General features: G+C 41.7%; 2 protein-coding genes across 5 annotated transcripts; both read left to right on the top strand.

Moving 5' to 3' along the window:
- Positions 1-817: 817 nt before the first annotated feature.
- On the top strand, positions 818-4,414 carry erh (ERH mRNA splicing and mitosis factor). The gene is made up of 4 exons (XM_080491355.1): positions 818-1,005; positions 1,410-1,497; positions 3,419-3,539; positions 3,619-4,414. The coding sequence occupies exons 1-4, from the start codon at positions 1,003-1,005 to the stop codon at positions 3,722-3,724; spliced, it is 318 nt and encodes a 105-aa protein (XP_080347481.1). The 5' UTR covers positions 818-1,002; the 3' UTR covers positions 3,725-4,414.
- Positions 4,415-5,165: 751 nt separating this feature from the next.
- On the top strand, positions 5,166-16,070 carry smek1 (SMEK homolog 1, suppressor of mek1 (Dictyostelium)). 4 transcript variants are annotated; one of them, XM_080491352.1, is made up of 15 exons: positions 5,166-6,250; positions 6,456-6,511; positions 6,610-6,708; positions 6,822-7,439; positions 8,213-8,290; positions 8,381-8,497; positions 10,009-10,125; positions 10,222-10,353; positions 10,616-10,718; positions 10,825-10,983; positions 11,115-11,284; positions 13,020-13,159; positions 13,472-13,662; positions 13,982-14,196; positions 14,552-16,070. In XM_080491352.1, exons 1-15 carry the CDS (start codon positions 6,109-6,111, stop codon positions 14,672-14,674), a joined length of 2,460 nt encoding a protein of 819 aa, XP_080347478.1. In that variant the 5' UTR covers positions 5,166-6,108; the 3' UTR covers positions 14,675-16,070. The 4 variants fall into 4 exon arrangements, with proteins under 4 accessions (XP_080347478.1, XP_080347477.1, XP_080347476.1 ...); XM_080491351.1 differs by having other exon boundaries at positions 13,017-13,159; XM_080491350.1 differs by having other exon boundaries at positions 10,222-10,374.
- Positions 16,071-20,874: the final 4,804 nt, after the last annotated feature.

The following is a 20,874-nucleotide window of genomic DNA, read 5'->3' as shown; positions in this document are numbered from 1 at the left end:
CAGTATGTTATCCAGTTGTTTTGAGGTTTAAAATGGCACACTGCAAGGAAGTGTTATCAGTCCTTTAATGTTCTCCTTCATGATCAATGATGTTTTTTCCAGAGTTCATCCAGATATTGTAAGGTCCCTCTTTGCAGATAATGGAACGTTGTGGAAGAGAGGAAGAGATCTGCGGCACGTTAAAAACAGAATGCAGACAATAAAGTTGACCTGTTGGCAGCAATTTCAGCACGTGTTGACGCGTTATATTCTGAATGTATAAAAATTTATACGGATGGATCTAAAGATCCAGACAGGCAGTCCGCAGAAAAACGAGGGGACATCTCTAATATGGATTAAGATCATGGAAGAGTGGCAGGGCAGATGTAGAGCAGAAACGCGGGGAAGGTTTTTATCTAATTTAATGAATACTGTACAATCACCAGTTCCTAAATTAGGAAAGTCTGGGAAAGAACAAACAGTCTGTAATAGAATCATGTTGGGGCACAGAAATTTAAACAGTCCACTACACTCAATAGGGCAAACACGACACAGGGTTATGTGAACAATGTCGTACTGAAGAGACCGTTGTACATGTGTCATTTAATTGTCCGAGGTTTGATGAGGAAATGGCAGTTCTGGAAGCTTAATAGAGAAAGGAAGGAGTTCACCAATTTACAATTAATAGTGTTGTCCACTGTTCAAAACGTCTGATCACATTCCTCATACACACGGGGTTAATAAATATGATATAGTTATTACGCTCTGGTTACACTCCTGAACAACAGGGGACGGTAATGCTCCATTTAATGGTTGCCAACCCCCGTTAAAATGCAGCGAAGAAGGATAAGAAGCCGAAGAAGAAGGGGCACGGAACACCCGGAAGTGACGTGTTTCCACTTCCTCTGAACGCTCTCGGTCCAGCACTCTCATCGCACGATTCTCCAAGACGAGTGAAACGGGAAAATCTTTGTACATTTTGCATTACAAAATACTTTCAAGCAGTCTACGGCGATCCCAAACATGGTAAACGTGTTTTGTTTTTCCGTAAAGTGAGATATTAAACAATATTAGCTTCGCTAACTTGCATTAATCGATTGCTAAGCTAACACGGCTGCTTCGTTAGCATTTACGCCTCCTGCTAAATACGTATTTTATACACTTTTTATTATAAAGGCGTTCGTTGTTTGTGCAAAATATGTGTCTGTTCGCACTTTATATTTATAAGAAGTAGTAACTCACGAGGATTAATAGTTTGACGTTGTCGCGGTGTGGAGGTTTTTTTTTTTTCTTCTGGGTTACAACTGTTTGTTTGCATCAGTTGCCGTTTGAAGAAATTGCACCGTCCATGTCGCTCTGTTGTTTTATTTGATTCAATTATTAAAAGAAGACATTATTGTGTGTACTAAACATTGTCGATCACGTTGCAGTCGCACACAATTTTGCTTGTCCAGCCAACAAAGAGACCCGAGGGCCGCACATACGCTGACTACGAGTCGGTGAATGAATGTATGGAAGGTGAGTCTCTACAAATATGGATATATTTCATTCATTCAATTTTATTCAATTGTATAAAACCACATTAAGTCATGATGCACATGCATTTCAAGGAGTAACGATGCTCATTTTCTAGATTAACACCCAAAAAGACACAGAAAACTACCCATGTTTATCTAAAATTTACTTTTTCACAAACGGAATGTGTTTTACTCTTAACTCTGAGTGGAGAAAGTGTGAATGCATCAGTTATGATTGTTAAAAAAACAACAAAAATTTCAGTGAAGTTGTTTATGGAAGACTTTTGGAGAAAGTCAACAACAACAATTTAGAGAATCTTCAAATGAAGACAAAAAGACATGGTTTATACCCTCAACACTTCTCAAATAAACATTTTATCATAGGCGGTAAAGGTTGCATCTGGGGCAACTTTTTAATGTTCTTATAAATTTTATATTGGCACCAGTTTTTATTACTATAAATCAAATATTGTATATTCCATTGCAAATGCATTTTAATAACATGCCAGTCTGATGTGCTTCAATATCCTTTCCCTCTTAATTTCACTTTATATGTGTTAAAAGATATTTGTCCGCTTGTCTGTTCTCTTTAGTGATTACCATTCATCAAAATTGTTGTTGACTTTGCTGTCCTTTGGATTGATTGTTTTACTGTTGTGCAATATAAATTAGATTTATATACAGTAAAAACCTCTGATGTAGGGACCCCCTAAAATCCAAAGGTAAATGTCCCCCGAAGACAGGTGTCCTCTCTTCGGAGGAAAGGGTCACAAGGACAAATTGTAGGACCAGTTGATGTTGAACGAACCAAACACCAAATATGTTATGGTTTTTTAAAAGCACATATCTGAACCAATACAAAGATGTATAAAAAAAAAAATAAAAAAAAAAAAATATATATATATACATGTATATAAGATGTATACAAAATAATTATTAAATAAGATTTAATTTACTTCAGGGACCTCATACAGTCCAGTTTTATCTTGAGTGGACCAGACTGGTAAAATATTCCTATAATAACCTTTAAATAGACACTTGAAAGTTTTTTTGTTGTGGTCACAGTGTATGTAATGCAAGATCAAACAGTTGGCAAAATGATTACAATGTCAACATAAAGTAAGTTTTAATGAAACATTCTGGTGCAAAATACAATGAAATGTAAAAAAACAAAAACAAACTTGTATAAATCCTATATAAACAGATTGCTTGGTGGGTTTGTGGGACCAGATTGGAGCCTCTTGCGGGCCCCGCCCCTGTGCGGTCGACCGCGCAGTCCAAATTTTGTGACTGCGCGACCTGTGCTCGCCGACTGTGCATGCGCCAGAGCCTACTGGGCGCTTGTGTGAGGAGATCCTCCTTCTCCCTCTGAATAATCACAGTTTAAAAGCAAATAAAGAGCCGGACGGCTCTGAACTGCTGAAGTGAAACATAAACTACTTGAGGAAAGGTGGAGAACGCCGGGCAGCAGAAGTGGAGATAGTTTCGGGATTGTTACGTTACGGAACGCACACGGAAGTGAGCCCAGAGTGGTGTATGGATACAATCATGTATCGCTCGCGCACAGTCTGCGGACATGCAATGCAGAAAGCAGCGCACCACCGTGCTGCTGGGAGTCGGCGGATATTCAGATCCCAAAACTAATCTCCTGACACCACCACGACGTCTGAATATTCCAATAATCAGGTCCAGCCCAAGTATTTTGGCCGTTTCAGCGTTTGCTCAGCTTGAAATTTGCCAGGAAAACCTGTCCGTTTTCCTCTCATTAAGGTGTGTTAACAGGTAAATATGTGTCTGTGCACAGTGACGTCTCCGCTCCTCTGAGGTTCTACTGTATTCTGTGTAGCATTTTAGCTGTTTAAAAAAAAAATAACAATAAGGGTGATGCTTTTAAGTCATCATGTTGTAAACCTCTCTTCCAGGGGTCTGCAAGATGTACGAAGAGCATTTAAAGAGGATGAATCCAAACAGTCCATCCATCACTTATGACATCAGTCAGCTGTTTGACTTCATCGACGACCTGGCAGATCTGAGCTGTCTCGTGTAAGTCTTGCCTCCGTGTACTGCAAAGTTGTATGCTTTGAACTTTTTCATTAAAGCCACATTTTTCTTTCTCATGCAGGTACAGATCTGACACTCAAACATACCAACCATACAACAAAGACTGGATTAAGGAGAAAATATATGTGTTGTTGCGACGTCAGGCTCAGCAAGCCTCCAAGTCCTAAAGACTGGTGACAGGTTGTCCTGCAACATACAGGTCGGGAGAGTTTATGTTGCAGACAACATGTGGGAGAGTTTTCATTTTTTTTTTTCATGTCTTTGGGGAAAGCAGGGGTTTTGAAAATTTGGTGAAGTAAGAAATGACAAGGAGGGTTTGCAATTTGTTACGGTAGAGCGAGAAGAGGGCAAATAGCTATAAAGAATGACTGAGTGTTTGAGATCACTGCTTAGAGAAGTCCTCCAGTCTTTTTGTTGGTTAGTTTTCAGGTTCTCTAAAAGTTGTGTGATGTCTTTTTATATATCTATTAAAAAGTACTTTTCCTGACAATTGACCTTTTGGGTGCAGCTGGTGTTTGTTGAATGTGACTGTGGGTAGACTGATGTTCCAATTTTTCTTTCTTTTTTTTTTTTTTTTTAAGTAATCCCCAGCCGTCATCTTCGATACTGCTTTGTCCTGTTTAGTTGTATGCGAAGTGCAGGAGCCGAGGGTACACCGTGGACAGCGAGAGTGCCAACCACTGCTCCACCATTCGGCCCTTAAAGTCATCCTAAAAAGTTTTATTTCCCCTTTTCGTTTATTAATATTTTTCATTTTGCCTGCCTTTCATGATGTGTATTGATTGTTTTAAATTTCTCCCAAGTTCAATCTGTTTTCTTTGATAACACAATAAAGTATTGTTTTCTGACTACTCTCCACTCCTGATTTCATGAGAAACATTTTGGATAAAAAAGAATTAATCATACAGTCAGTAGTTTTATGTAAGTTTTTAAAGCATTACTGTACACCCGGTAAAGTCGGTTTCTATGTGTTGCTTGCATGAAATAAGATTTGATTTGCAAAAGCAGTACATGAATGTGTTTTGTGCAAGACGTGTTCAGTCATCTGAGAGACTTCATGCAGGATGGGTCTGAATGAACAGAGCCGTCATTAAATTGGTAACTGGGAAATACGTACATATATAGTGTGAAGTGCATACTAAGCATCTATGTGATATATATAGGGATGTTTTCGAATTTTATTAAAGAACTCTTGGGTGACATTAAATAGTTTAAAACGGGTATAATAGGTTACAATCGCATGAAATGTCAGTGTTACAACGAAGCAAAGGTAGAGTATTGAGTAAATGAAGCATACTTGATTATATTAGGGAAAGTCATCTGTATTTAACCTGATGGAGGTCAAGGGTTACCATTGTAACCTGTCAGCTGTGGGATTCAAGCCTGCTAACCCCCATATCACCCGTTACCACGTGGACATAACTGTAGAGGGCGCAACTGTATTCCATATAAGTACTTATGCCATATTGTTTTTGAGTTATAACAGTGGCAGGAGTACGTAGTATTGTTCCTCTTCATTGTGCAGCAAACCGCTCCTCCGGTCTGTAACTGTGTTACTGTCTCTTTAAATGTGGCGGGCTGCCCTGTTGTTGCTGTGCTGGAAACCCCGTACTGACTCTGAAGGGACCCAAGATGGCTGAATACTCACGGGGGGAACTTAGCAGTTATCTGAGCAAGACGTCGAGAATGAATGGCGAATAGCAGTATACTGTGAACGGTAGCCTCGAAGTAAACACACGACTCCAGTTTGTGGGTTTGCATTGTTCTGGGGATGCATGAATAAGACTAAGGGGAGAGTGGTCTCTCCGCGGCCCCGAGCCAGAACATGGCGGAACACTTGGGGAAGAAATAGCAGCTAAAGCTAGCTAGCGTATTATTTAAAGATAATAGCAACAATATTTCAGGGCTTAAAACGTCGTCTGTCGTTCGCAAGTGTGGAATAATGTTATCGGTGCGCCACGCTCGTAAATTTGCCTCGGAATATAGCGAACGTTTAGATATGCGAAGGTTGGACAGTTAGCGGGCAGCTAGCTGGTTGACTCGTTGGGTTTGAACGTTGGCTAACGTACAAACTGTACTAGCAAGCCGAGAGTCTGTTAAACCGGGCGAATGCTCCCAACATTCGGGCTTATTCTTTGTCGTCCTCCGTCGGTTGTGCGCGGCGACTTTGCGATGTCTGTCAGCTCTTGTTCTGTCGCCTTCTCCGCTCTGTAAATTAGGCTAGCTTTAGCTCGCCACAATGGGCTGTACGCGAATTCTGCGTGGCGGTTTGCTTACATTGCCGTCCAGTTAAGTGTCGAGGCAGCTCGTAAATAAACTGCTGGATCCATCTGGGACATCCTACTGGGTGCTTTAGTGGTTCCGCTTTTAAGCTGATTTCAAAGAGTTGTTATCCCCAGATGTAACCCCCCCCCCCCCCCCTCATCTTATAAAAGTTAAGTCAATATAACATTGTACTAGTGAGCAGGTATAAATTGGAGCTGTAGCGTTACGGGGTGAGGCAGGCGCACAAGGTCCAGGAGGGGGAAACTGGTTGGAAGCACCTGCCAGGATGACGGACACTCGTCGACGTGTCAAGGTCTATACCCTCAATGAGGACAGACAGTGGGATGACCGTGGGACAGGGCACGTCTCCTCAGGCTACGTGGAGCGCCTAAAAGGCACGTCTCTACTGGTTCGAGCCGAGAGCGATGGTGAGTGAACAAAGGCCCACACCAGTAATCCAGTCATGCTTGCATGTTATTGACAACCATATTGGTTAGCAGGATATATTGTGTTTGCATGACATGAATAAGATCATCTCAAATGCATCCACAGCTTTACCGACAACTTATAAGTATGTTCATATTGTTGCAGTATTTTGACCTGACTGAATTGGGTTATTTTTCAACCTGACAGGTTCCCTACTGCTCGAGTCCAAAATCAACCCAAACACCGCCTACCAGAAACAACAGGTCTGTTTATAGTGTGCCATAGTATGCTTGGGTAGAAGAAAGGATTTCCTTTCTATTGTGCACTGCTTCTAAATATCCATTGTTTATCTTACATAAAGGATACGTTGATAGTCTGGTCAGAGGCTGAAAACTACGATCTGGCGCTCAGTTTCCAGGAGAAGGCTGGTTGTGATGAAATCTGGGAAAAAATATGCCAGGTAAGACTACTTGTTCTTTTTGTGTGGGTGTGTGTTTGTCTGCTCAAACTGTGCATGTGTTTATTATCCAATGTTTTTATGCTGATCTGTTGTGCATTGCTGTTATTGTTCAGGTGCAGGGAAAAGACCCTTCAGTGGACATCACTCAGGATGTCGTGGATGAGTCTGAGGAGGAGCGCTTTGATGACATGTCATCACCTGGTCTGGAGTTACCGCCATGTGAACTGAATCGCTTGGAGGATCTGGCAGAGCTGGTGGCCTCTTCACTCCCATCGCCGCTGCGTCGTGAGAAACTTGCACTGGCAGTGGAGAATGAAGGCTACATTCGCAAGCTCCTGGAACTGTTTCGTGTCTGTGAGGATTTGGAGAACAGAGAGGGACTGCACCACCTTTACGAAATAATTAAAGGCATCTTCCTGCTGAATCGTACTGCACTGTTTGAGGTTATGTTCTCTGATGAATGCATTATGGACATCATCGGTTGTCTGGAGTTTGATCCGGCACTCCCGCAGCCGCGGCGGCATCGGGAGTTTCTCACTAAGACAGCACGCTTTAAGGAGGTGATCCCCATTTCTGATCCTGAACTGCGTCAGAAAATCCACCAGACGTATCGGGTGCAGTATATTCAGGATATGGTGCTGCCCACACCCTCTGTTTTCGAGGAGAACATGCTGTCCACCCTGCACTCCTTCATCTTTTTCAACAAGGTGGAGATTGTGGGCATGCTACAGGTAAGATCTGCAGACATGATCACATTGTTGTACGCTTTTTACACACATACTCCCGTCTAATTTAGGATGCACATACGTGTCCTGAATAAAACCATACATATAAGAATATATTTTCATTCAGTGAATGAATTGTGAGGCATCTGCACTGGTTATATTGTTTGTTTGACTGCCCTTTTATCTTGTCTGTTAGTAGTTTATGATCATGTGACCTTTGTGTTTTGGTGCTGTGTCAACTCAGCAGAGTTTATGTATGGCCGTCTCCATAGAGATGGAGAAGTGTTGTGTAAATCAGCTGCACTGCGCTCGGGGCAAACTGAAACAGCCACACTGTTGACTCTGGTAGACTGTATTGTGACACCATGATTTATACTGATTTAAACCTTTTTTTTTTCTCCTGATTCAACATTTCACATTCAAATACTCGCATAGTTTTCTTTACATTATTTATTTAACCATGATATCACTGATACTGGGTATCCTGGCATTGAACTCAAAGGAAGTTTTTTGTCATGTGTTGATCAGAGACTCCTTTAAACTGAGTGGAAAATGTTTTCTTTTTGACTTCTGGTTCTAGATTGAGTCTAGAGAGGTGTTTGTGTGGTGTAATAATCTTATTGTACTGGACAGCGTTTTTTGTTTCCAGTGCACCTTCTTTTCAGCTTTAACAAACTCAATGGACGTACAGTTGAAATTGTGAGGGCCCATGCTGACCTAATCTACTGGTTTAAGTCACACCCATCTCTTTGTATTTCACCTTCCCCTTTCGATGTCAGGATGATGAGAAGTTCCTGACCGACCTCTTTGCACAGTTAACAGACGAGGCGACAGAGGATGACAAAAGGCATGAACTGGTACGTTGCAATTCATTCAGAAATTGTCTCAAATTCTTCATTCTGGGTTGCTTCACTTGTCTTATGGAGTTGTGTGTTTGTGTATTACAGGTTAACTTCCTTAAAGAATTCTGTGCATTCTCACAAACGTTACAACCTCAAAACAGAGACGCCTTCTTCAAGACATTGTCAAACATGGGCATTCTACCTGCACTGGAGGTCATACTGGTGAGTGCAGGGACATTGTCGAGCTCCAGAACTGAGTTGATGGTGTCAGTGTTTGCTCTGACACAGAAAACATTGGCTTTGGATTTCAGTTGCTTTGATTATGGCAGAAAGACTGAAATGTTCCTTCTGTTTGCTGACAAATTAAAATTGTTTTCAGAGACATGCACATAAACCAACAGAGTGTTATCAGTTTATGTTGTCATTACCAAGCTGAGCAACACTGTTTGGTTTTCAAGCATTTTACACACGACAAGAACACCTTGTTGAGGAAGCAGAGTGACACTTATAATACAAATGTGCTGTGATTTAAGACACAATTTTATTACTTTGTTCATCTATTCATCTGTTTGGTTGTTTTTAGAATAGCAGGATGTAATGTTTTAATACGAGGTCAACATTTTTTGGCTTTGCATTTGTGCAAAGACAGAATCGCCACATGAACAAATTAAACTTCAAACAACTTGCATTGGTTAAGCAGTGAAGCTTTACATTTTAAATACATGTGCAGAACTGAAGGACACACAAGAGGCGTACTGCTGCAGCAGCATGTCATGAAGTAAACCATGTAGTATCGTGTGCTTTCAGCATACTGTAGCTTACTCTCCTCCCAAGTCTTGCCAGATACTTTTGAACAAGAGCAACTAATGATATAATTTTATAATTTGTCATGAAGGTCAAGTATTGGCCCAATCAGGAAACTGCTTAATGTGTACATTCAGAACTGGCGTTGTCACAGCGGATATCTGTTACGTGGATTCTGTCAGGGTGATGATCTAGCCGTCTGCTCTATAGATACAGAAAAGATACAAGACACTGAGAGGTATTTGTATTTTGTTTCTGTGCTAATGAGATTCTGTGGCCTGAAAAACACAGGCTTTTACCTGCAGTGTTTCTCATGTCCACCCATAAACAATTCAATTGTATGATTTAAACAAAGACTTTTTCTTTTACATATTATCCAGGTTGTGCATGAAAATATAACGGTAATTTATAATTACAACACAAAAAACCCTTTTAGAATATTGTTATGACACATAGATATATCGGAAATTTTCTGTATTTATTTTAACTGTGGAAAACAACCAATTAGAGCTAATATGATACAAGAGGAGAGATTAGACAGCCAAATAGCCATTGTTTTCCATAAAAAAAACATATGTCCCTGTCTCTGGCCAGAATTGGACTGTGTAAATTGTATTTTTTCTTTTTTGTTGCCAACAGTGAAATCCAGTCTATTGTGAAAAATAAATAAGAGTACACTCTCTAATGGTGGCTAACTCACCCACACATAGTCATATGGTGATATGTTCTCATTAAATGTGACGTGTTTCTAGCTTTAGTCATAAATATTTTTGTGAGAATTATCAAATAGTTCATCTGTTTTTAACTGATGGGGAAAGACAAAATATGATTTGAGTAGATTTAATATTACGTTTGCATCACCTTGGTTTTTTGGTTTGACTGTCTTTAAAGGGACTTTGAGAAATCACAATAAAATGTCTTTCAAACAGGGAATGGATGATGTTCAGGTGCGAGGGGCAGCCACTGATATCTTCTCCTATCTGGTGGAGTACAACCCCTCCATGGTACGAGAGTTTGTCATGCAGGAATCTCAGCAGAATGATGACGTGAGTATATGTTGTAGCAGGACAGTCTAAAATAAGAGATTTATGTGTATATTCATCATACTGTTGGATCTAATCTCGTGAATATTTGCCTTTCAGGACATCCTCTTGATCAACTTGATCATAGAGCACATGATCTGTGACACAGACCCAGAGCTTGGTGGAGCAGTGCAGCTCATGGGTCTGCTGCGGACCCTCGTGGATCCAGAGAACATGTTGGCTACTGCAAATGTGAGTTTGAAGGCTGCCTCTGTGAGCATCACTTCATTATGTTTGCGTGATATGAGAAGATTAAAAATGTTTGTTAAATCTGGGAAAAAAAACATTCTTCCACCAGCTGTTTACTTGAATCACTAAAAAATACCAATTCATCAGGTTCGGCCTCAAACGTCACTGATGGTTTTAAGTTCTGGGAACATGAAGGACATTTGTTGCAGTACACGATTAAATGCAATCTCTCAGCAAAACCTTTTCTTTTTCTTTTTCACCCCAGAAAACGGAAAAGACTGAGTTCCTGAGCTTCTTTTACAAGCACTGTATGCACGTCCTGTCAGCTCCACTACTGGCGAACACCACAGAAGAAAAACCTAGCAAAGGTACTGAAGATGTGTGTGCATGTGTGCATGTGCTACTGCTGTTGTTCATCCATATTTAACGTACTGAACACTTTTTAATGTTTCCTATCCTCCTCCTCTCCCAAAGATGATTTCCAGACGTCTCAGTTGCTGGCATTGATTTTGGAGCTGCTTACATTTTGTGTTGAGCATCACACGTATCACATCAAAAACTACATCATCAACAAAGATATTCTCAGGAGGGTACTGGTGCTCACTGCCTCCCAGCATGCCTTCCTGGCACTATGTGAGTCGAATATATCTCATCTTATGCTTGTGTTAACTCTGACAATGCTCCATGAAGCAATTCAAATTCTATTTTTAACCAAACAAAATAAGATTTTTGTTGAATATTAATGTTTACTTCTGTATGCACAGGTGCCCTGCGCTTCATGCGGAGGATTATTGGACTGAAGGACGAATTCTACAATCGCTACATCATGAGGAACTTCCTCTTTGAGCCCGTCATCAAAGCCTTTCTTAATAACGGCTCGCGCTACAATCTCATGAATTCAGCCATTATTGAGATGTTCGAATACGTCCGTGTGGTAAGTGTCTCTCCGGCACGTTGGTCATTTTTCCACAACTCTGGTCGGGTTGGACACTGAATCTTTACATTTGGGTTTACATTTCCATAATAAAAAACAAAAACAGTAAAATAATCAATTAGTGAAATTTAAACAACAGATTAAAATATTCCGGTGTGTCCTTGACTTGTGTGAGTAGGGTTAAAACCATCCCGCTCTCCATAATTGAGCCAAATGATTGGAAAAGTCTGATTCATTGGAAACAAGGTGGTTGCACAACATCCTTTAAAGCAGTGGTCACCAACCTTATACAAGCCAAGATCATCTTTCATGTCAGACAAACGATTAATTGAACAATGATTTATTTTTTATCAATTATTTTCCCATTATTTGACTAATATGACAATTTACACATTGTGAATATAAAAAACTTCTTTAATATATTTGTAATACAATATTGTTCCTAGAATGTCTCCTATCTCTACTACATGTACAGCATATTTAACAGCAGTGTGGTATTTCTTTTAAACTTTTATTGAGATGAAAATAAGTTTCTGCATTTAACAATACAGTGCACAAATCCGGGCCGCGGACTGGTACTGGTCTTTAGATTATTTGGTCCTGAGCTGCAACAAGCGAGTAAAGGGTTTTATTTTGAAAATGCTCATTTAAGTTTCCTTTACCGTGCATTGAGTTTTATTTTTTAAAAACACTTCACCTCTGTCAGTGCTTCACTCCATCAGTTTTTATTTCGTACTCCATTAAGCTTCATTAAGACCTTTTCCTATACCGTCCTGACAGTCTGCCGAAAACTTCTGTTACTTAAACCAGTCTGTGGTGCAGAAAAGGTCGAGGAGCTCTGCTCCAGGATAAAAACTGGGGTCGCGTCCCCGTGCGCACCTGACCACCGAATGTTATCATGTGATGCACAGCGCAAATCAGGATATTGAAGGTAGGATTGTTGCTACGTGCTGTCCGAAAATATCAGTGCATGGCTTGACCGCGACAGCACAACAGACAAGTTGGTGAAGGTTTCTTTAGTTGTTGAAACTCTGAGCAGTCACTTGCACTGCTGCTGCCACACGCACCCGTTGTCTGTTGTTCAGAGATCGACTTTTAACTTGCCAAAGATCGGCCTGTCGATCGCAATCGACGGGTTTGAAATAGAATTGAGGTTGATCTCTGTTAAGAGATATTCTGAAGATTTTTATTTGGGATGGCCAACAGAGCAGGGACACACCAACCCTCTGAGTACGGACACTCCTTCCACCCATCGCATGAGAGTGAGAGCCACATGTGGTCTTTTAGCCATCACTGACTGGCTTGTGAGGCATCAATGAGAAAAAAGACAATATATTTGGTGTACTTGATTCATGCAGTACTACTGGGTTGCTATAACTTTGGATGTGGCAGTCTTATTTCTATAGTGTGCATAGTTCATGCTTGTGTTTAACATTAACCACCTTCACTGTGTTGAAAGAGTTGTATTACCATACTCTTCCAAAACACGTTTCTATGTGGCAAAATGTTTTGTCCACACTTGCTCTCATGTCTTTGCTGTTTGATTGGACTTGTTTTTAGTAATCTGCCCTCCTTGTTTCTCTCTGTTGCTTATCTTTGCTGTCCCTCATTTCACCTTTCCCCCCGCTTCGCCTCTGTCCCAACCTGCCCATCCTTTTCTCTTTCTATTCTTTTTCCCTCCCTCCTTTTTCTCCCATCTGTCGTCTCCACTCGTACCTCCCATTGCTCCCAGGAGGATGTGAAGTCTCTCACAGCTCACATAGTGGAGAACTACTGGAAGTCCCTGGAGGATGTGGACTATGTCCAGACATTCAAAGGCCTGAAGCTCAGATATGAACAGCAGCGCGAGAGGCAAGACAACCCCAAACTGGACAGGTGAGAGAACCAAGGACGCAGTACTGTTTATTACTGCACAGCTGTTAATCAAATCTGGAATAAGACTGTTATGATGTGACTGGAATCAAATATCTGTTGGATGTCCACGATTGACGATGGGCTTTATATAATCCAAAATGACATTAGATTGGTTTACAAGGCCATTTTGTCACATGAAAGTAAAATTTTGTCTTAAGTGGTGCCTATTTCACTTGTATCATCTTTGCAGTAGTATCAAATCATACGTCTTTGGGTTTCGTGTGGATCTTGTGGTTTGGTTCTTCATCGAGCTCTGTGTGTCGTCTTGTGCAGCATGCGCTCCATCCTGAGGAATCACCGCTTCCGTCGAGACGCTCGGACGCTGGAGGACGAAGAGGAGATGTGGTTCAACACAGATGAAGAAGACCTTGAGGATGGCGAAGCAGTGGTTCCTCCCTCTGATAAGATGAAGAGTGAGGAAGACCTTATGGAGCCCATCAGCAAGTTCATGGAGAGGAAGAAATGTACGTATGGTTGCTTGAGAAATGACACATGCATCATCAACTGTCCCTGTTGTATAGTTCATCTGCATACACAGGCTGGAAATAATGCAAATTTAGAAAAACTCTAAAATTGAAATCTTTGTGGTTTAATGTGGCTCCATCTCAGTAAAAACACACTGGTGGTTTTACACAATTAAAACAATTGAAACAAGCAGTACTGTGACAGTCTCACATACTAGTTCTACTTAATGTGTCTTGTACAGAGGACAACGTCGTCCACTGAAATGTTAAAGACTTTCCTTTTGATTACATTCCCTCTCTTTCTTCACCCCCCCCTCAGTGAAAGACTCGGCTGAAGACAAAGAAGTCTTGGGGAAGTCGAGCTTGTCGGGCAGGCAGAATCCCAGCTTCAAGCTTTCTTTCTCCGGTTCAACTAAAACCGGTCTCTCCAGTCCTCCTTCGTCTGCCTCGCTAAACCCGGGTTCTCCAGGATCACCGGGTTCTCCGGGCTCGGGGGCACGGAGCTCACCTTCCACCACAACTGTCACCACAAAGGTCAGCATTATGAGCCTGGAGGTGTTTCTCTGATCTCACAGTTCAAACCTTCCATGATGAGATGAAAACAGCTGTCATTCTGGTTCTTCTCGCCTCACTTTTAGTTTTCACACAAATCCCATAATCACTGTGTTGTGCTACAGAAAAATCACAACCTGTGTGCTCTTAAACTACACACTTTTCTAGGGGGGGGTTAACAGAAGCATTTGATTTAAGGGCAAACAAGTGAGAAAGAACGTCAAACAACCTATCCAATAAAAATAAAACAAATAAGTTAGAGAATAAGAATGTATCTGAGAGTTAATACTTTTCTATCATGGAAACGTGGCTCATGAAGCATGTCTCTCTCCTCCAGGGTGGTTTAGTGGGCTTGGTGGATTACCCTGATGACGATGACGAAGAGGATGAGGAGGAAGAAGACGGGGAAAGTAAAGAGGACCCTTTGCCACCCTCGAAGAAATCCAAACTGAGTTCCTAAAAGAAACACTGCTGTCTCAGCTCGTGCTCTGCTCAGTTTCAGTGCTGAGACTTAACAATGGAATGATCAAACTTTAAAACAAATTTGATGAATGAAAGCCACCCCTCGCTGTCAGCGGGTGGCCAAAACAAGGAGTGGACTGGGAATGGATGCAAAGCCTCCTCAGACTAGCTCAACTCATACAAGTGCCAATCCAGACCGGGAGCGACAGCGCAACAGATGACTGACAGTTGGGAGAGAGGAGATTTCACGGGAAGGATCTCCAGCGGACTCAGAGAATATCGGATGCGTTGGAATATAGTGATTCAGCAACTGGAGGAAAAGACCACATACTAAAACATGTACACGCAGACTGAAATCCCACAGAGCTCACAAGCTCGGACCATAACCCACTGCCCGAACCCCCACCCCCATCCCCCCCACTCAGGGAAGGACATCACAACGACCCATGTGGGTCGGCCAATTCAGACCCAGAACCACCACTCACACACCCACCCCTCCTCAGAATCCACTTCCTTCCTATTCCTTTCTTCTTTTCTCTTCCGCTCTCTTGCCCACCCTCCTCTCTCTCTCTCTCTCTCTCTCTCTCTCTCTGTTGCTTTCTGTCCCTGTTTAAGTTAGTATATAGGACCAGATGGGAGGCAGCATGTGGCAAAGAGCTGTCCTTGTTATTTGATGATGTCATCAGTGTCGTTCTTTCTCTGAAGAGAAAAAGCCAGCAGTTTCTTCATTATTTTCTTTTTGTTCTCGAATTGTCTCAAATCTTTCTCCTGTTTTTTTGTAAATGACAACAAAAAAAAAAGACCTGCCTTTAAATGTTCAGGACGTTTTCAGTCACACTTGAACAGGTTTTTAAAGACCTCAGTAGGCGAGCTAGTTTTACCCTTTTTGCCCTTTGAAACTGCAGATTTTTTGGAGAATTTGTAATCCTGTCTTGATTAAAGATTGAGTGGAATTCTAGATGTGAGGAATTTTGTCATATCTTCTCTCTTTTTTTTTTCTTTTCCCCTTTTACATGAGTGTACACTTAGTTGTTCAGAATATTTGGGACCATTAAAATGATCTTTGCTGTACTATGTCCTACTACCTTTTGTCTTGATAACTCTGTTTCTTTTCTCTCATTTGGTCCAGTCAAGGTTCCTGGCATTAGAAGATTGCTCTGTCTGGGTTCAGCAGTTTCACCGTAGTGTTAAAAATACCAAAGACCAGCCTGTGAACAGTGAACCTGGCCACTGAAACTTTTTTACGTGTACAAACTGCAGGTGAAACAACTCATAAGTCAAGTTGGTTGTTGAATGTTCCCAAATTGTCCTGATTGACTTGTCTGTGTGAGTTTATTTCATGTATTTGCTTATTTACTTCTTTGCTGGGACTTAAAAAGTAACCATCATGTTCTAAATAGAAGGTTTTGTGTGGGTTTCTAGGTTGCTGGGGTCAGTTGGATCCACCAGGTGGTGCCCTCGGTCCACAATCTCTTTGCATGGTTCAGCTCATTTCACTTCTACTTTGCGGTCCTAACAGTAAAACTGGCTTGGTTGGGTATTCATACATATTTATGAATAGATATTTAATGTGCATTTGAACCACTTGGACCAGATTACCTCCACTCCACCGTGCACACATGAATGCTTGAGTCATTTCGTTATGGAACTTGGTACGTGTTCCCTTTTTTCAGCTGTAATGAGCAGACTGATCCTATTGGCACAAAACTCTCATGTTTTGATATATTCCCGTTGATCCTTGTGGAAAAAATATTCCTCCTCGTTTAACCCATCCAATTTCTAGGAGGCATTCGGGTCAAAGGTCTTGCTTAGTGGTAAACTGGGAATTCGAACTTCAGATCCCAAGTCAATACAGATTAGATATTTAACTTCAGTTCTTTCTAAATGATCCTAAGTAAAGGGGAGATTGCACAGGAGAGGTCTTACATAGAGAAATGTGGGTTTTCTCTGGTTTCAAAGTCTTGTAGTTGTTAGCGCTCACCCCATCACAACTTTATTAAATCTTACCAACACTTTCAGAGGAGTACTATCTTATGGTACTCATTACTTGTTTGGGGTAAACTTGTAGGGTGTATAAATTCCTACTTTAAGCATCACAACCATGTTTTGTTTTACGTTGAGTGAAAGTGGTTTATGAAAAGTGTCAGCACCTCGCAGCTTAAGTGGTTACCTCAGTGGGAGTTCGAGTACAACTTAAAAACAAACAGCATCCAGGCCACCAAGAAGTCACTGTGTTGTCCCTCCAAGTGCATTGTAGCCTTCAAACATTGCTTATTAATTAAAACCCGACAGAAGAGGATCACTCGGTGCCCAGCGTGCAACGAGAGCCGTCACACAACGCCCATTAAGGCCTCCATTCACATGAAAGCCATCTCCAGACAACAGCAGCTTTTGAAGAGCAGCCCTCCCTGCCAGCCTCTGTTTGCTCCTCAGCAGGAGTGTGGCAGAGTGTGTGTGATCTTCCTCTCTGCCATGGGAGAGGCCAGCTTACTCCTGGTGCCAGGCACTGCTCCACCAGAATGCCGGCTCCACTCCCACTGCCAAGTTGCTCACCCGGCTCTGCCCGCCTGTATGTCTGCCAGGCCGGTGAGCCCCCCGTCAGGGACGCTGCTGCCCAGCTTCACGCTGGGTCGGTGAAAAGCCTCTATGACAGCTCTCTTGATCGACTCGGCTCCCGAAGCATTCGTTCTGCCAGTTATCAATTTTCTGTGCATTGACCACATCAGTACATCCATGAGAAATACTGACACTACTAAGGCCTCATAAGAAGGTCTACTGCAGCACAGCCTGCATTCTGTGTATATTTTTGTATAGGAAACCAAAAATAGTTGCACATGTGTAGACACAGAAGTAAAAGACACTTCGACATATTTTTCTGAACAATGCATTGACATAACTGGTTGGTTTGCAGTGTTGAATTGAGCTCCTGAGTCCAGCATGCCACAATCATCTCTTTAGTCTTTCTCACATTAATGCAGAAGAAATTGTTTTCTCTGCACCAACTCTCCAGATGTCCCACCTCCTCTTTGTATTTGGACTCAACACTGTTGGTGATGCGTCCCACCACTGCTGTATCGTCTGCGGACATCACTGCGACAGCTCAGGTGTTTGGCAGAGCAGTCATACGTTAGCAGGGGAAGAGGAGAGATTGCTCAGGAGCAAACAGCCCCGGGGGCAGCCAGTGCCGAGAGTGATGGGGGAGGAGAAGATGTCGTAGATCCTGACGGTCTGTTGCCTGCGGGAAAGGAAGTCCAGGATCCAGTTGCCGACCAGTATGACCTATACAGTTTACAGTTCAATGACAGTTTTAACTAAATAAACCCATACGTGCATCTTTTTAACTCCCTCAGAACGGTAGTGGCAGTTTCTCAGCAGAGAGGTTACCTGTCCATCATCATCGCTACAGCCAATCCCAGCTGACCGTGGGAGGAGGCAGAGTACACCCGCCACATGATAAACACAGTGTGACACCCACACTCTCATTCACACCTACAGGCAATATAGAGTCACCAAATAACCTCAAATACATGTGTCTGGACAATGGGAGAAAAGCAAGATCCACAGGATGAACATGCAAAACCACATAGAAAAGCCACTAAGACTGGTTTCAAACTTTCTACATTATACAACCGTGTGACTCACTTCCCAGTTTAAATTCATCCAATGTTCTGGCAATGCATGCTGATTCTGATGCAACAAGGAGCTTCAGGACCAAGATTTAGAGAAATGAATACCATAGATTACAATGATAAAGAAACACTAGACTCAGATCATTCAAATTTCCTCTGTGATGAACCGCATCTATTCAGATCACGGCATGTATAATTGTGGGATTAAGTCATCTCTAATTGATTTATGTTTTGAAGTTATGAATGAAAACCTAAAAACTTTAATCACAGCCATTTGTGGTCATGACATTAAAAGTAGTACTAAAACTCAGCGTAATCAAAAAATTTACTTCATTGTTGCCTTACAAACTATTAGAATTGCTTATTAGTCTTGCTTACAACATTTGTTTGTCTTCTTAACTCTGCAGCTGTTAAATATATTCACAGGTTTAACATCAACACAATGACCTTTCACAGTAACGACCTCTAATCTCATAAAAATGACACTTATTTTACTATTGGGATGACTTTCAGATCCTACCCTCTACGCGGAGTTGTTATAAAATGTAGAATCTCTGAATGGACTACTTTCTGATTAATGATTTTGTTTACAGACCTTATGTCTCTCATTTGAGACATTAAAAAATATTATTTGTACTTAAGTGGCCACAGAAAAGCGATGCAATCTGTAGGGGGCGATGGAGACCACTTAGGGACATAAATCTGCAGAAGATCAATGAGCAGGTACACGTTATTTCTCTCAAGAGTCCTTCAGAAGAAAGAGGTTGATGATAACCTCTGGGAGGAGGGATGCTGTTGTTCTAATTAGACTGTCTCGCCAGCTTTCTGAGAGAGGCTGTATTCTCGCATCACAGAAAAGGAAGCGCAGAGCAGCTGATATTGTTTATTTTAGTCCTTCTGCAAAGATTTCAAGGATGGAATGGAACATTTTCATCATTTTCAGCTTCAGTTTTCACTCTTTTACTTGACGACATACATGAACCTGTAATTTCACTTGAGCAAATAGATTTAATTTCACTTTTGTTATTATTATTATTAGACATGTGTCTCTTCTGGTGCAGGTCAAGTGAATTTAAATGATCCTCTTCTATATTTTTTATCTTTTACTGTAACTTTTAGCCATCTGTTCATATTTGATACAAAGCACTTTGTTACTGCAATGTAAAATACATTTGTTTTTGTTTTCATTAACATCTGACAACTATACAGACAATCAGGTAGATACAATCAGATGTCGCATCATTCAGTAAATACAAATTGAAACGTGACAGTGAGCATAAAATGGAACAGAGAAAGGTCCACAATGAAATAAGAATGGAAAAACATATAATAACAAGAGAGAACCAAATAAAATATAAATAAATACAAACTTTCATTTTCATGCCAGAGTTTGCCGCTTTATTGTTTGCAATAGAATAAAAAAGGATTTCTTTTAAAAAAAAAAGAAAAAAGTTTGATGTGTTGTTTTGATCCTATAATCCTCCCAGAACCAAACCAGGATATGAACTAGGAAATGTGGCGCACATGCGGCGTTCGGAAACCGAGCTGAGGTTGTCCAAACACGCGCACAAAGTCCACCTTCATGTCCCCCCCACCGGGCCGGGCGTCGCGGCAGACAATGACCTGTGTTTCCCCGCACAAAGTGCTCTCTGTGCCGGCCGGAGCTCCTCCGCTTTAATGGAGGTGATTGGCCGTGTTCGGCCCAGCACGCCCGCCGCTGCCGGTGATTAATCACCGCGTTAAACGCCGGAGCTGAGCGTCCCTCAGGCCGGCGGGGACCCCCGGGCTGCCGGGACGCCCCGGGTCAGCATCCGTCGGTCGCAAATGAAAGAGTGGAGAAAAGTCATCGTCTGTCACATCTGTTATGCGTTAAGGCGGAGGTGAGATACAGTCACGAACAGAAGTCCTGCAGACCTCAACTTTCTATCCTGGTGGAGAACTGAATGCTGAGAGGCAGAAAGAATCAAGAGGATCTAAAATCACATGGAGCATCACTGTAAAGGGAAATGATCATCTTCAGCGTGTCTTATCGGCTGCAAACATTTACCTCTTGTTAGAGCACTTTAAAGTAAAAAGGAACACAATGTTCTGGTTTGAACCCCTCATAAAAACAAAATAACTCGTCGCTCTAATCTTGATTAATTTAAGGTAAAAACAGCATAAGTTCTTCCATCCACCCTCTCTGGGTGATGTCTGGTTCTAGAGAGGATCATGTCTGAAAGTTGGTGATGAGCAGGGCACGCTTAAGTTCACAGAAACAGAGTGAAACCCACAGTAATACACAACGACCCACACATGCTTTCACACCTCCGGTCCATCTCGGATCACATTGGGTTTTTTTAGCAGACATGTCTTTGATCATTATGACTAACCAGCCAGCCGGTCCAAACCAGGAACCCTCTCACTGTGAGCCAGCAGTGCCAAACCACTGCACCACCATGTGGTGCCTGAAGAGGCAAGAGAATTGTACCTAATTAATATAACAGCCAGAAAAAAAGTGACATTTTTATATGCAATATTCTTTTAATCATCCTGTGACCCTCAGAGATTTATCTTCGGGCCTCTCGAG

This window comes from Lipophrys pholis (genome assembly GCF_963383615.2).
Source record: "Lipophrys pholis genome assembly, chromosome: 21".
Taxonomy (NCBI): Eukaryota; Metazoa; Chordata; class Actinopteri; order Blenniiformes; family Blenniidae; genus Lipophrys; species Lipophrys pholis.
Note: the sequence above shows the minus strand (reverse complement) of the source record. Positions and strands in the feature narration are given on the sequence as shown.